This window comes from Coloeus monedula (genome assembly GCF_965178545.1).
Source record: "Coloeus monedula genome assembly, chromosome: 23".
NCBI classification, from domain to species: domain Eukaryota; kingdom Metazoa; phylum Chordata; class Aves; order Passeriformes; family Corvidae; genus Coloeus; species Coloeus monedula.
In genome coordinates this window covers 4,866,638-4,883,048 of record NC_138803.1, presented here as the reverse complement: position 1 = coordinate 4,883,048, position 16,411 = coordinate 4,866,638, and the positions used below count along the sequence as shown (strand labels likewise).

The 16,411-nt window shown below is 60.1% G+C and overlaps 1 protein-coding gene across 1 annotated transcript; it reads left to right on the top strand.

Annotated features, from left to right (window-relative positions):
- Positions 1 to 6,363: 6,363 nt before the first annotated feature.
- FMOD (fibromodulin) lies at positions 6,364 to 9,366 on the top strand (the record flags this gene model as incomplete). The annotated part of the gene is made up of 2 exons (XM_082296014.1): positions 6,364 to 7,360; positions 9,215 to 9,366. The coding sequence occupies 2 exons, from the start codon at positions 6,364 to 6,366 to the stop codon at positions 9,364 to 9,366; spliced, it is 1,149 nt and encodes a 382-aa protein (XP_082152140.1).
- Positions 9,367 to 16,411: the final 7,045 nt, after the last annotated feature.

Sequence of the window (16,411 nt, the reverse complement as noted above, 5' to 3'; positions counted from 1 at the left end):
AGCAGGAGCGGGAGGCCAGAACAGCAAGGCTGAAACGCCTTGGAAGCATGGAAGGAGCAGAAATTTCCATGGGTGAAAACCAGGGAAGCTGCCGGAGGAGCCGAGGCTGACAGCGGCTGTCACCGGATGCTCCGGCGGGGTTTAGTCCTCCCTCCATCCAGGCGGGATTCAGCCTCGGCAGGAGCAGCAGGGAAATGTTTTGTTGCTTTGTTTTGTTGGGAAGCATCCAGTCCCCACATCCCGATAAATCCGTGTCCATCCATGGGGAAGCTCCCAGCTCCCGGGCCTGGCGGATTAAAGGCAAAGCCGGGCCAGGTTCGGTCCTTCCAGATACGAAGCTCCAAAGGATTTGATCAAAACAGCTGGAAAAAATCCATCCAAAACAATCCTTGCTCAGTTTGGGCTGAAAAACCAAAACAAAGCAGGCACGGATGAGATGCAGCCTGGGATCCTGGAATAACCACTCCGGATGGGATTGAGCACTGATAAAGGACCGTGGGACTCCAGGAAGCCAGGGCAGCACATTCCCAGCTCCCATCACCAGCTCCAGGCTTCCTTTGAGCAGCCAGCAACGGGGAATTGGTGTTTTTGGGGGGAAAAATGTGGAAAAATTTCACGGAATTCACTCGGGAAGCGCGAGGAGCTGGGATGAAAGGAGTGGGAGCAACGAGGTCCTATCAACACCCAGCTCATGCCAAGGGAGCCCTGCCAGGAACTTTGGGACACGGGGGATGGCTGGAGCATGAGATTCCAGGGTTGGATGGGGAAGAAAAGGGAGAAGCCACATGGGCTTCTTCAGATGGAAAATTTTCCCTTCCCTGAGATAATCCCGGTTCTGGTTGGGATGAGATCGGACAGAAAGTCCTGGATTCAGTGGGGAACACACGGACTGAGCTCCAGCACGCCGAAATTCCCTGGTTTAGGCTGGGAAAGGGGATGTGGCCGTAGGGAATGGCACCACTCGGAGCCATCTCCTGCAGGGAGGGCTCCTCAGCATTCCCAGGGCACCACTGGAAGCCACCAGGGCAGGTTCCTCCTCTAAAGGGAGCATATCCCGGATCGTGGATACTTCCAGAAGCTGGAGAGGCTGGAATTCCTTCGTTCACCCAGCTGGGCAGTGTCTGCTTTTCCAGAAAAACCTCCAGGCCCTGAAATCCTTGGAGCTGTTGGACGGAGATGCTCCGACGCCATCGGAGCAGGGCACAGCAGATGGTCCTGGCTGCCACTGCCCTCACACCAATTTCCCGGGAATTCAGCTCCCTGGGAGCAGGATCCAACCCCTCCATCCTCTCCATCATCCCAAAGCCTCCAGCCCTTGCCTTCCATGTGGGATCCCTTCTCCAGCTGCCACCGCAACGCTCGGAGGGGGCAAAAAAATTCCCCCCAACTCCTTTCCCGGGGGTTTTCCTCCCTTCCCTTGTCCTCTTTTCCCACTTTTTCCACATCCTCCCGCCCTGCAGACGGGCTGTGCTTTCCAGGCACATTTCCCTTCCCAAATATTCGGGATTTCTGGCCAAGTCCCCGGTGTACAGCGTGTCCCTCCAAGCCGGGCTACCGAACTCCCCTCACATCCCTGCTCCTCCTCCTCCTCCTCCTGCTCGGGATCGATCGGGATCCCTGCAGGGCTCCCCCGGGGAGGATGTTTTGGCTGGGAATTTTCTATGGAAAACAAGGAGAAACGGAGCCCAGAGGGGGGAGCTGGCACCTGCTGAGCTCCGCTAAGCAATTCCAGGCTCCTGGGAGGATCCGGGAGCGCGGCTGGAGCTGGGCAAGGGACGCTCGGGGCTCCTCCTTTCCTTTCCTTGCGGGAGGAAATGCTTGGAGAAGCCGGGAAGAGCCGGCTCCAAAGTGCTCAGGGAGCCAGGATGGGGATGAGGGGACAGGGATGGGGGAGCTGTGACAGATTTGCTCACCGGGATGAGCCCTGGGACACCGGGATGAGCTCTGAGACACCGGGATGAGCCCCAAATCCTCTTCCCAACCATGGACCACCCTCAGGACATGCTCCCCTTCCCTATCCCCACATTCCCACCCTGGCTCAGCCGTGGGGGGATGGATGAGACCCCCCAGTTCCAGGGGGATGGATGAGACTCCCCCTCAGTCCACGGTGGATTTTCCCAGCCTGCAGAAATGCCAGCCTGGCATCCCCGTGCTGCCAAGCCCAAGACAAATTCCCGCTGTCACAGTGGCCCCTTTGGTCGGGAATTTATTTACCTTGGATGCTGCCGCCTTATCGTTCATGGAAATGTTTATCCCAAATATTTAACGGCAGCACTGCACAAACTGGGGCTTCCTGGGGAGCAGTCGGAGCAGGACCGACCTCTCCCCTCCTGGTAGTGTAAAAATTAAGGATAATTCCCCATTTTCCCCAAAATTCCCGTCCTCAACACCTCCAAAATCCTATATCCTGGTAGTGTAAAAATTAAGGATAATTCCCCATTTTCCCCCAAAATCTCATCCTCAACACCTCCAAAATCCGATATCCTGATAGTGTAAAAATTAAGGATAATTCCCCATTTTCCCCCAAAATCTCATCCTCAACACCTCCAAAATCCGATATCCTGATAGTGTAAAAATTAAGGATAATTCCCCATTTTCCCCAAAATCTCATCCTCAACACCTCCAAAATCCGATATCCTGATAGTGTAAAAATTAAGGACAATTCCCCATTTTCCCCCAAAATCTCATCCTCAACACCTCCAAAATCCTATATCCTGGTAGTGTAAAAATTAAGGATAATTCCCCATTTTCCCCCAAAATCTCATCCTCAACACCTCCAAAATCCGATATTCCCTAATCTGGCCAGCGGCCTCCTCACGGCTCCCTGATGAGAAACGCAGGAGAGCCCTGGAAAACAACATCCCGATCCCGCTAAGTCGTTAAACAGAGGGAGCCTGGAAAGTGCCAACACTCCTGAGAGAAAAGACGGGAGAGAGAGAGAGAGAGAGAGAGAGGGAGGAAAGAAATCGCAGGTTATTTATAACAGGCAGCACCAGGGGCTCTCCAGTCTCTCCTGCAAAGCTGCAGCAGCTGGGAGGTCACTCCCGAAAATCCCGGCCGAGCCCGTGCTCTGCCAGCTCAGTATTTGCTCTGGGATCCGGGATCTGGGATCTGGGGCGGGCACCCGGCGCTGCGGCTCGGGAGCCACCCTCCCATGCTGCCGGTGCCGCGGCACAGCCCCGAGCAGCCTTTGCACAGGAGGAGCTCACCTCGGTAAGTCCAGCTCGGCGGGGTTGGGTTTTTTTGGGAGTTTTTATTCTTATTTGGTTGGTGGGTTTTTTTTAAAAAAGCTGATTTCCATCCCCGCGCCTCGGGAAGCGCCTGGCAGCGCCAGGGGTGGCACAGCTTGGAGAGACGGAGCTGCCGCGCTGCCAGGGAAGCACTTCCCTCCTGCCCACTTCTCCCGATGCCCAGTTCTGCTGCTGCTCATCTCTCCTGCCCACTTCTCCCGATGCCCACCTCCCTTCCCACCCGCTTCTCCCGATGCCCACCTCCCTTCCCACCCGCTTCTCCCGATGCCCACCTCCCTTCCCACCCGCTTCTCCCGATGCCCCTCTCCTTTCCCACCAGCTTCTCCCGATGCCCACCTCCCTTCCCATCCACTTCTCCCGATGCCCCTCTCCCTTCCCATCCACTTCTCCCGATGCCCCTCTCCCTTCCCATCCACTTCTCCTGATGCCCATCTCCTTTCCCACCCATCTCCCCATCCCACCTCCCCTCCTCCCCACTTCTCCTCCTGCCCATCTCCCCTCCCGCCCCTCTGCCATCTCCATGCCCGCTTATCTGGGATCTGGACACCTTCCCCGATGTCCATCCAGGCTGGGCAGTGCCCCCCATCCCATCCCATCCCATCCCATCCCATCCCATCCCATCCCATCCCATCCCCTGGGAAATGGGAACAGCAGCACCGGGATTGACCCCATGGATGGCCACAGTCCGGGAAGTCCCTCGCCCCAAATCCTTGGAATGAGGAGCTGCCCCCGTTGTCCCAGCAGCTCCTGGCACAGCGCAGGGACACCAGGAGGGGTCAGGGAGCTCAGTCCCACCCCAAAGCCGGGGGTGAACCCCACAAACAACGAGGGCACAGCGGGGTCTGCTGGGAACAGGTTTTGGGGTCACCAGCAGGTTGAAGGGGGGCACTGGGAAAGGTGGGGGGACCCCAGGGATGGACATTTTCCCCCCAGGGATGGAGTTTTCCCCTCCCAGAATGGACTTTTTCCCTCCAGGGATGGACTTTTCCCCCAGGGATGGAGTTGTTCCCTCCAGGGATGGACTTTTCCCCCCAGGGATGGAGTTGTTCCCTCCAGGGATGGGTTTTTTTCCCCCAAGGATGGAGTTTTCCCCCCAGGGATGGAGTTTTTTTTCCCCAGGGATGGACATTTTCCCCCAGGGATGGAGTTTTCCCCCCAGGGATGGACTTTTCCCCCCCTAAGGATGCAGTTTTCCCCTCCAGGAATGGACATTCCCCCCAGGGATGGAGCTTTTCCCCCCAGGGATGGGTTATTTTCCCCCAAGGATGGAGTTTTCCCCCCAGGGATGGACTTTTTTCCCCAAGGATGGACTTTTTCCCCCAGGGATGGACTTTTTCCGCCCTAAGGATGGGGTTTTTTCCCCCAGGGATGGAGCTTTTCCCCCCAGGGATGGGGTTTTCCCCCCAGGGATGGGGTTTTGCCCCCAAGGATGGGGTTTTGCCCCAGAGGGGCCCCCGGGCAAAGGCTGCCAAAAGGGCGGAGAAGCCGGCGGCTCTGGTATGAGAGCAGGCACAGAGCCCTGGAGCAGCAGCAGGAGGAGGAGGAGAAACTCCTCTGCCCCTGCCAAGCTCCCCGTGGCACTCAGCATCCCGCAGAACCCCATCCCGAGCACACGGAGCGGGAAAAGCAGGAAAAAAAGGGAGAAATCCAGGCAGCCAGGCCTGGCTGCCACCACCCCAATCCCTCTTTTTCCCCGTGCCAGGCTGTCCCGGTGGCAGGGCAGGGCACTCTGTGCCTTCTGTGTGTGCCAGGCCGGGTGTCCCCTCCCTGCTGCGGGCTGGGGACACGGCCAGCGGTCAGCAGGTGACCTCAGGGCCACCCCTGGTGCAGCAAAAGGGGGACACTGGTCCTCACTGGTCCTTACTGGTCCTTACTGGTCCCTGTTGTCCCTGCCAGAGCAGAGCTGGCAGTGACATCCTCCCAGCCACGTAGGATCCTCTCCCGCTCCCAGCAGCGGAATTCCTGGAGGGATTTCAAGCTGCCTGGCTGCAGGAACACCCCGTGCGCTCATTTATCCCGGGATGAGGAGTCGGGATGATTCCAGAGCTGGAATCCTCCCGCTGCGGCCCCACCTGGGCACGGCAGGAGGCGGCCGCGGGGGTCAGGGTTTGCCTCATTCCCTGCTCTCCTCTGGATCCGTCACCAGGAGATGTCCCCTCTCCCCGGCCGCACCGAGGGGCTGGAGGGTGCTGCCCCTTCTCGTGTCTGGGGAAATCGAGGGTAGGAAGAGGTTTCAGCTCCAAAATGAGGCAGGATTTGTTTACCGGGATCTGCATCCTGCTTTTCCGTGGGGGAAGGGAGAGCTGGATGAAACCCACAGCGATTCCTGTCACCAGCCAGCGGAGCATAAATAGCTCCTTCAAAAGACGCCTCGAGCTCTTTCAAACGATGCCTCGAGCTCCCAGAATCACCCTGAGCTGGCAGCTTCCCCTCTCAGCCACAGGACTGAAATCCCTTCTCCAAGGGAATCCAAGTTCCTTCTCCTCCTTCCCATGCAGAGCCAACCCCTCGGATCAGGGCTCGTGTGACCTCGCACAAACCCGTGGCTCCCAAATCCCCATCCCCCACCCAGAAATCGCACCAGGAATACCCCAAAAATCAGGATTTCACAAGCAAATCTCCACCCAGGTGGAGGTTTCTCCCAAATTTCCACTGGGGACAGAAGTTCCTCCCAGATCTCCAGCGGTTTCTCCCAAATCTCCACCAGGAGTGGAATTTCCTCCAAAATCTCCAGCGGGGATGAAGATTTCTCTCAAATCTCTGCTGTTTTTTCCCAAATCTCCACTGGGGATGGAGGTTTTTCCCAAATCTCCACTGGTTTCTCCCAAATCTCCACTGGGGATGGAGGTTTTTCCCAAATCTCCACTGGTTTTTCCCAAATCTCCACTGGTTTCTCCCAAACTTCCACTGTCAGGGAGTTTTCTCCCAAATCTCCAACGGGCTGGAGGTTTCCCCGAGGTGAAAAGGGGGAAGATCAGGTAACTGCTCACAGGGGAAGTGTCCACAACCGAGGATTTTTGGGTCGGATTCCCTCATCTCCCAATCCTCCAGCTCTGCCGCTCCCCAGCTCATCCTCTCACGGCTTTGTCCCCTCGCAGGTCCCTCCAGCACCATGCCTCGGGCCACCACCCTCATCCTCATCCTGGCCGGGCTCTGCGGGTCCTCCCTGGGCCAGTACAATGAGGAGGAGGACCTGGCGTGGCTCCAGTACTACCTGCGGCAGTCCCGCGTCTCCTCCTACAACTACGTGCCCTACTACGAGGAGGAGAGCCCCGCGTACGCTTACTCCTACCCCTCTGCCACCGACACGGAGCCCGAGCCGGAGCCGGAGCCGCAGCAAGCCACGCCCTGGCGGTGTCCCCAAGAGTGTGACTGTCCCCCCAACTTCTCGTCGGCCATGTATTGTGACACCCGCAACCTGCGGTACCTGCCGTTCGTGCCGTCGCGGATGAAATACGTCTACTTCCAGAACAACCTCATCACCTCCATCCAGGAGGGAGCCTTCGACAACGCCACGGAGCTGGAGTGGCTGGCGCTGCACAACAACCAGATCAGCAGCGAAAAGATGGGGAAAAGGGTTTTTGGGAAGCTGCAGCGCCTGGAGAGGCTCTACATGAACAACAACAACCTGACGCGGCTGCCCAGCCCGCTGCCGCGCTCGCTGCGCGAGCTCCACCTCTCCTACAACCACATCTCCAAGGTGCCTTCCAACGCTCTGGAGGGGCTGGAGAACCTCACAGCGCTGTACCTCAGCCACAACTTCATCTTCGAGATGGGCGCGTCCCTCAAAGGGCTCAAGTCGTTGATCCTCGCTGACCTGAGCTACAACAACCTCAGGAAGGTCCCGGATGGGCTCCCGGTGTCCCTGGAGCAGCTGTACCTGGAGTACAACTACATCAACGCCATCCCCGACGATTATTTCCAGGTGTCCCCCCGGCTGCTCTACGTGAGGATGTCCCACAACAGCCTGACCAACCAAGGGCTCTCCAGCAACACCTTCAACAGCAGCAGCATCCTGGAGCTGGACCTGTCCTACAACCGGCTCCAGAAGATCCCGCGGGTCAACACCAACCTGGAGAACCTCTACCTGCAGGGCAACCAGATCAATGGTGAGCAGGGCCAGGAGAATGGGGGTGAAAAACCCCCAGGAAGCTGCCTGGGGTGGTGGTTTGAGCAGGAATTTGGGATTTGTGAGGATTCCAAGCGGTCCTGGGCAAGGCACAGGTGGGAGATGTTGTGTCCCAGTCCTGTGGGATCGTTGCACTGTTTTTTGGGGTGTTTCTCAGGAGCCTGAGCATCTCCTGGGGTTGGAGATGGCAGAAAGTGGGAGATGAACCAGCTGGGGAGGGGTCTGTGGGGTCAGGAGGGGTCACGGCACTGGGCAGAGCTGGGGGGTCTCCACAGCCACGCTGGGGACACAGAACGGCCTGGGCAGCACCAGAACAGGGCACAGGGACATTCTCCAGTGCCCAGGGGCCAGCACAGGGCACAGGGACATTCCCCAGTGCCAGCACAGCCCCTTCAGTCCCTCCCACGACCCCATTCTGTGGCTCCAGGGGTCACAGCGGTGGGCAGAGCCACTCTGGGGACACAGAACACCCTGGGCAGTGCCAGCACAGGGCACAGGGACATTCCCCAGTGCTCGGGGCCAGCACAGCTCCTCTGTCCTCTCCCCAGCCCCATCCACGTCCCCAAACCCCCCCCCCCCCAAGCGTCCCCCTGCAGCTGAGGGGTCCATCCTTCCCGCAGGAGCTCTCAGCGCTGCGATCCCGATCTCCTGCCAGGCCTGCCGCTCCCTCCCCTCGATACACAAATAAATAAAGGGAACAGATTGTTCTGGGGCTGCTATTTATAAAAACGGGCTGGAAAAATAAACCCCCGAGCAAAACCTCCCGGAAAAACCCGGCCTTGCTCCTTTCACCTGCCAGGCCCTGAGGGCAGGGGTTGGAATCGGGAGGTTGGGGATGGGGATGGGGATGGGGATGGGGAGATGTCAGTGCAGCCATCAGCTGTTGCAGGGAAAACACAGAACCCCGCAGCGCGGAGCTGCCAGCAGCACAGACACGGGAACAGATTCCCAAATGTTTGCTTTCCAAAGCCGGAGCTGCCGCCGTCTGCCCACAAACGCCGGCTCCTCCTCCTCCTCCCGCTGCGGGTCCCGCTGACCCCCACAGCACCCCCAGATCAGGGATGCGGCTCCAGGAGCGCGATTCCAACCCCTCCGGAGCATCCAGACCGCGGTCGTGCCCCTCCGCCCCACCGAGGGTCCCCTCTGGGGGTGCAGCCCCCTCCCAAATCCCAGCGTGGCTCCCCCAGCATCCCGCTGCCTTTTCCAGCAGCATCCCGGCCTGGAGCTCTGCTGCCCTCTAGGCCCAGATCCTGCGAGAAAAAAAACAAATCTGTTTTGGAGTTTGTTCCATCTCCCGCTTCCAAAGCCGGCCTGGGCTGCGCTGGAATTTCCCTGCCTGGCGCCGGCAGCAGAGGGGCAGCGAGGGGATGGCTGGGATGGGGACAGGGACATCCCTGCTCCCGGACACGCTGCCCGGGGGTCCCACGGTGGCCAGGGGGGTCAGGGGATGGAGGCTGCAGCCTCCAAAAGAGGCTGGGAAGGCAAATCCTGATGGAAAGCGACGTTTTCCATCCGACTCCACCCTCCGAGCGCTCCATCCAGGGGAGCCAAGGGCGCTGCTTCCAAAGCCTTGGATAGGCACAAACCCTCCTGCTCCTTCTGGCTGCGGCCAGGAGCACCAGGAGCCCTTGGAGTCTGAGGCGCTGAGTCCAAATCCATGGGAAAAATCAGTGAATTTGGGCTGCTCCCTTTTTTTTTTTCCCCTGCCTGCCTCCACCCAAAGCAGCTCTGGGAGGTCGATCCCGCAGACAGAGCATTTCCCACGCTGATCCCCTAAAATCAGCCCTGTGGGGAAGGTTGTAGGGAGTTCAGCTCCATCTCCTCTCCTTCCCAGAGTTCTCCATCAGCAGCTTCTGCTCCGTGGTGGATGTCATGAACTACTCCCGGCTCCAGGTGCTGCGGCTCGACGGGAACGAGATCAAGCGCAACGCGGTGCCCCCGGACGCGCCGCTGTGCCTGCGCCGGGCCACCGTCATCGAGATCTGAGCCGGCCCCGCCGCCCTCAGGACTTGTGTCCCTCATTCCCAGGGAATCCCTCACTCCCAGGGAATCCCTCATTTCCCATCCGACTCGGCTTCGCAGCAGTGCAATCACAGGGTGCTCCGATCTGCGCCCAATTTGCCCTAAATTCTCCCTCTTCCCATGCAGGGTGGGGCAGATCCCGGCTCTGAGCCCTCTCTGACCCCGCCACAGCCACCCCACAAAGCCCCGTGCCCACTGTCACCTCCTTCCCCAGATCGGGGTGGGGCACAGCAGGGATGGGGCTCGTCCCACCTTGGGAATCCAGCCCTGAGCATCCGATCCCAATCCCGACCCCAAAACCGGATCTGAACCCCCTGGGCCAGCAATCCCTGGAAGGAGCATCCAAGGGGTTGGGAGCTGCAGGAGTGAAGGGTTAAAGATCTCCAGGCTGGAGGATCCTTCAGAGTGGGACGAGGAGGGGCAAATCCACCCCTTCTCTTCCTTTTCCCCCCTTTTCCATCAGCCTCCTGCTCCAGAATTAATGGAGAGAAACCCTAGAAGAGAGAAACCTTCCCTGGGGTCAGAGGGAAACCCCCTGAGGAACAGCCTGGCCATGGAAGGGGTCCCAAATCTTCCTCCCAAACCCTTGGATCAGGGCAGGATGGGGAAATTCCTGGTGCTGCCACCCCCGGCTGCCTGGGCACCCCTCCCTGAGCTCCCTCCCTGCCCAGGCCCCCGGGATATCCCAATTAAAACCCCCCAAATAATCACAGATCCACGTTGGAATTCCCTAAAAACCCCGAATTCCCCAACTCGGACCCTCGGGTGGCTGAGTTTGAGGACCGAAGGGGCAGCTGAGCTTTGGGGGTGACCTGCCCAGGTGGCCCCTCCGCGTTGTTCCTGCATGCAAAGAGCATTAAAAATAAAAAACCCCCCAAAATCCTATAATTTCACCAGCATGAACTGTAAACCCCAAACCCATCAATAAAACCCTTCCCGCACCTGCACCCAGCACGTCCCGGGAGCTCTGCAGCCTCTCCTCTGCTCCAGAGGGTTTTCCAGGCATAAACCCAGGCTGGAATTGCCGTCTAGCGGCTGTCCCGGGCATGGCAAGGAGCATTCCCGAGGAGCACCCGCATCCCGGTGAAATTCCGGGGAAAATACCCCGGGAAAGGGTCAGCGGGGACAGGGAGGCAGGGAGGCAGGGAGGGAGGCACCACCGAGGGTTTTTTTTTTTTCCAGGTGTTTTCCTGGTCCCCCAGGATTCGTGCCTGAGGATTTTTAACAGCTGAGCTGGGGGGTGTTTAAAAAATAGGGGGGAAAAATTAGGAATTTCACATGGACGGGAGCAAAAAGTGCCATTGCCCAGGCTGGGAGCAGCCAGGGAGGCAGAACCCGCAGGATTCTGTGGGATGCGGGAGTTGGGGTTCCAAAAACCCCAATTCCTGGCTGGGAGCAGCCCCAAAACTCCCCCCAAGACTCCTGGAGAAGCCAGGCAGGAGAGGCAGGAAGATCCTGCTCCAAATCCTTTGGGACACCCCTTCCCCATCCCAGGGTGCCACAAGGACATTCACATCCTCATCCCAACCTCCCAAACCCCATCCCAAAGAGAGATCCAAACCCTCCTGGAGGCACCAGGAGCCCTCATTTGGGATCCCACCACACCCCAGCACCCCGGGAATGTCACAGAGGCTCCTCTCCCAGCTGGAAGGGTGGCCCTGGGTGTCCCTGCCCCAAGGGAGCAGCGCCAAGGTTTGGGATCTGCTCCCAGGGGTGCCCAGTACAGTCAGGAGAATTATGGGGTGGAAAAATGTGGAAAGAAGTAGAGGTGAAATTTGGGGTTTTCGGGGGAAAATCTGGGGATCCCATCTCCCCTCATTCCCGACTCAGGTTTGTGCCCCAGAAATCCACCAACTCCTTCCCAAATCCCAGCCTGCAGGACCCAAAGGGGTTGGGGAAGTTTTAGGGAGCCCCGATCATTTCAGGGGGATCTGGGAAGGGAACAAACAAAACTCCAGCAGCCGCTGGATCCAGGCAGGGCTGGGAATTCCTGATTCCCACCAGCTGGGGGGAAGGGGAGGGGGCAGAGGATCCGGACACCCCCCCTGCCCTGTTTCCCCCCCCACCCCCGCCCCAAAATCCAGGGACAGCCCCCATTGGTCCCACGGGCGCCCAATCTGTGCCTTGTTGTGGTGGGAACAGCAGGGAACGGGGGCTTGGATCCCCCTCCTCATCCCCTTCCTCCTCCTCCTGTTGCCGGGAGGAGCTGCGGGGTCCGGGGGGCCCCTGGATCCCACCGGGAAGGAGGAGGAGGAGGGGGGAGTTCAGGGCTTTGTCCAGACACACAGAGAAGGAAAAAAATCCCCAAACCAACCCAAACAACCCCCCTGGAGGGGGTTTTGGGGCGCTGCTGCGGGGACCGGCAGCTGCAGCCCCCCCCGAAATCCCATCTGGGCTGTGGGGTTCTGCCAAGGACCCTCTTGGGGTAGGGGATGTCAAAACCCAGCAACCCATGGGGACCAGCAGGATTTCTCCAGAACCCCCCCGATTTTTCCCTAAAACCCCCCAGATTTTTCCCTAAAAACCACAAATTCCACCTCTACTCCTTTCCACCTTCCCCCCCCCCGCCCCCCCAGTTCTCCTTCTCCTCTCGCTTTTTTTCCCCCTCCCCTTTGCAGCCTCCCTCCCTCAGCTCCGACACTTCCCAGACTGTTTGTAAACATTCCCTGGAGGATGTTTCCTCAGGAAGCGCCAATTTCTGTTGGAAAACAACCCCTCCAAATATTTCCTTTTTGGAGAAGCACAAAAAAAACAAAACCCCAAAAAAAAAAAAACCAAAAAACCCAGGCAGCGAGGCAGCGGGATATGGGATCATCCCAGCGCTTCCAGAGGGATCCAGGATGGAAAACCCCCCCAGGAATGGGGACAGGAGCTCAGGACGTGCCCCAAAGCGGTGCTGGCAGGCAGGGAAGTGTCACCGCTGCCGCATCCTCTGTTGCCCCCTTTGCTCGATTCTTCCCGGATTGAACCCAAAACCTCTCCCGGCCGGGGACAAAGGGACACGGGGTGGGGCAGGTCCCGCCGCCGCCGCCTCTGGGCTGGGGGTGGGTGGGGACGGTAATTAAAGTTGATAATTAATTATCAACTGCCGGGATCCGGCCGCAGCAGCTGGGGGGTGATAAGGATCCCGGGAGGGGGGACCCCACTCCTGGAAGAGGCTGAGGATTGGGGGGGAGGGGTCCTGCTCCCACAGCTCCAAAACTGGGGCGGGATTTTGGGATTTGGGGGATTTGGGGTGTCTCCAGCCTAGGAAGATGCGTAGCTCCCCCCTCTGAGATCCCGAACACTTTGTCGGGACCATTGGGAGTGTCCTGCTCCCCACAACCCCTTCCAGCAGCGTTTTGGGTTTGGGAGGGGGGAGATTTAGGCAGGAAATTCCCGATCTGTGCAGCTCCACATCAGGAGTAAAACCGAGCTGGGATTTCGGGTGTCTCCATCCACCTTGGGAAGACGCTGCTCCCTGTGAGATCCCCAACACTTTGTGGGGTCCATGGGGAATATCCTGCTCCCCAAACCCCCCCCCGCCAGCAGCGTTTTGGGCATCGGGGAGGGGGAGGTTTGGGCAGGAAATTCCCGATCCGTTCAGCTCCCATTCTTGCCGCCCCTTTTGTTCCCCGGCCATCTGTCCCGCGGCCCCGCTCGCCCCACGCTCCCTCTGCGCGTGCCATAAATATCAAGCCGGGCTTTGTCTCTGCCCCAAAAGGCCCCTAAAGCCCCCCCTAAAGCTGCTGGGGGCTGGCACGGCCACGGGGCACTGAGGGGTCTCTGGTTTGGGGGACACGGGCTCAGCATCGCCCTTCTGCCCTCTCCTGCTGCCCCAGGAGGTTTTGAGATGGTGCTGGGAGGTTGCTCTGACACCACAACCATCCATGGGATCCGTGAGCAAGGCCTTGGGATGGGGCTGAACCCCGTCACCAAGTGGGGAAAAAAAAGGGAGAAATGGGAATTTTTAGCCGGAACGTTGGGGCGGAGCTCCGTGGTTGCACCTCAAAATCTGTGCTGAGCACTCAGAGGGGAATTTGTGGGGTACAACCCCCTAAAAATCAAAGAAATGCACCATAAATCGGGGAAAACGCCCTCCCAGAGGCAGGGCATCCCGGTTTTTAGGCAGGATTCGCACCCAGAGGGACAATCTCTGGGAAGGGGGGATGAGTTTTGAGGGAGCCCCACAGGCGCGCCCCATCCCAATCCAGCCTTTTTAAATCCCAACAAAGCAGCGGCCGAGCCAGGCGGGGCAGCTGCTCCGCTCCAGCCGCGGCCTTGCCCTTCCCTGTTTTATCCCGTGCCATAATGGGAACAAACTCCCCGCTCCAAGGGCATTGTCCGAGGGGAAAGGAGCCTCGCCCTCCGTCTGGCAGCTGGGAACGCCGCGGGCTCAGGGATATTGTTCCCTTCAGCCCATTCCCGGTGACATTTCCTGGATGTCCCCAACAGGAGCGGGTGTGGCAGTGACACTGTGTCCCCGCAGCAGCGACACCGGGAGCTGCCCCATTCCTGCTGTTCCAGGCACGGAGTCCCTTGGGGATGGGGACAGGAGGTCCCTTGGGGATGGGGGCAGAGAATTCCTTGGGGATGGGGACACAGCATCCCTTGGGGACAGGGACAGGAGGTTCCTTGGGGATGGGGGCAGAGAATTCCTTGGGGATGGGGACACAGCATCCCTTGGGGACAGGATGTCCCTTGGGGACGGGGGCAGAGTCTCGCTTGGGGACAAGGGCACAGCATCCCTGGGACACGGGGGACACGATGTCCTTGGAAATGGAAAAACAGCATCCCCTGGGGACAAGGGACATGATGTCTCCTGGAGACTGGGGCACAGCATCCCTTGGGGACAGAGCCCCAGTGTCCCTTGGGGACAAGGGCACAGCACCCTCAGGGCTGGCAGGGCACCGCTGTCCCTCCAAGGGACACAGCACCGACAGCTGTGACAGGGACACGTCCGGGCACCTCCCTGCGGGTGAGCTGGGTGGGATGAGGGGCTCAGCATCCAGAGCCCCCTTCAAACACCAACAAAATTCCCATTTTAATAAAGAATAAAACCCCTCCAAACCCCACCCCCCGGGGGGCCGGGCGGGCTCTGCCCTGACCCGTGCGGCGCTGAGGCCTCTTTCCCCCGGCTCCCGGCCCTTCCCCGGGGAAACAAAAGGTGCAAAGTTTAGTGGTGCATGAAAGGAGAAACAAAACCGCGGCCCCGGCCCCGCCGCGCTCCCCCCGCCCCAGCAGACAGATGGCAACAGTTGTCCCCGCACACCAGTTGCTCGCTGTCGCCAACAAACCCCTTTTATCCCCTCTGGGTCATAAATGGGAGCTGCTGGAGCCGGCCCCAGCCCGGGAGCAGCCGGGGTGGGGATGGGGCCGGGATGGGGCCGGGATGGGGCCGGCTGTCCCCATGGGACGCTCAGTGGGACACAAACCCGCAGCTGAAGCAGCTCCTGTCCCCCCGCCCATCGTGGCAGGGCGGTGCTGGGGACAACCCCCGAGGTGACACCGCAGGAGTGGGGAGATGTGGGGTTCACCGCAGGGCCAGGGTGGGGTGTCCCTGTCCGGACCCCAATTTGTCCCGTTCGAGCTGGGGGATGACCTCTCCCAGGGTGCCCCCGATCCCAACCGCGCCCAGGGCTGGGAGGCAGCAGCAGCCGAGCCCCAGTGTCCTTTGGGGACCCCCAGTGTCCTTTGGGGACCCTCACTCCCCTTTGAGGACCTCCACTGTCCTTTGGGGACCCTCACCCCCCTCTGGGGACCCCTTGGTGACCCTTTTCCCCTCTCTATTCCATTTTAAACACCCGTAACCCCACACAGCGCCCACCCCGCGGCTGCTCCCGCCCGAGCCTCGAGCCGGGGCTGGATCTGGAGCTGCCGGCGGCTCCTGGGATGATCCGTGGGGGGAATTTTTCCCCTTTCCAGCCGGCGCTGGGCACAGCCGCTGCCCCATCTGCCGCTGGAGCCTCTCCAAGCGCCGCCGCCGCGCCGGTCCCTGCGGGGGAGGCGAGTGGGCGAGCGGCGGCTGCGGCTGTCTCTGGCCGTGACCTTTTGGGGAGGAAAAAGGGGTTGTTTTTTTTCCATCAGGTGGCTCGGTTTTTAGCGAGGATGGGGAAGGCGCGGCGGTGCTTTCCCCTCGGTCTGGGTTTTTGGGGGTGCTGGGTGGGGGGGGGTGAGGAGGTTGGGGTGCGCTGGGAGGCGGGAGAGGGGAGGGGTCAAGGTGTGGCCAGGCCCTTTGTCCAGGTGCAGATGGAGGGCAGAGAGCTGGATCGGGAAGGAGGAGGGAGAGGAATGTCCAGCGGGAGCCGGGAATCGCTCCGCCATCCCAGGACACATCCAGCAGGAGCCCAGGTGCCAACCCAGAGCCCATCCCGGTGCCCGGGGAGCTCGGGAAGAGCTCGGCTCAGCCTTGGCGGGGCTCGGGAAGGGCTCGACTCATCCCTGTGGGCTCCACACCGGCAGCAAACTGGGAACTCTGGAATTTTTGCAGCCCCGCAGCAGCGATGCCGGAGAGCTCCAGCCCCAAGCGCCGCGGGCTCGGCACGGCCCCAATAGGGTCCAAAACCCACAAACCACCTCCCCGTTGCCGGGCCACGTGGTTTGGGGTTTTTTTTTTGCAGAGTTCCTGAAGGGTTTACAGAGTTCCCGAAGCTCTGGCAGATCCTGGGATTCTCCTCCCGGCTCTGGAGTACCCCGGGGATGGGGCTGGGCTGCTCTCCCCAGATACAGGAGCTGCGGCCGCACCCCCGGCACGGCCGGATTGGCCCCAAAACGCCGTCACTTCCCACGGCCCCGCGGGCAAAAAACGAGGGCAGGAAGCACCTGGAGGAGCCCCGAGCCCGGGGCTGCGGGGAGGAGGCTCAGGGTGCCCGGTTTCGCTTCTCCAGCTGCAGCGAGGGGAGCCCCAAAAGCGCGGTGCCATCGCTGTCCCCACTCATTTTCCTCCCTCCTGAGCCGCTTGGAAGGGACCGGGATCTGTTCGCAGCTCCAGGGAAAGCGTTTTGAGGTGGGGATGGGGACACCGGGACGG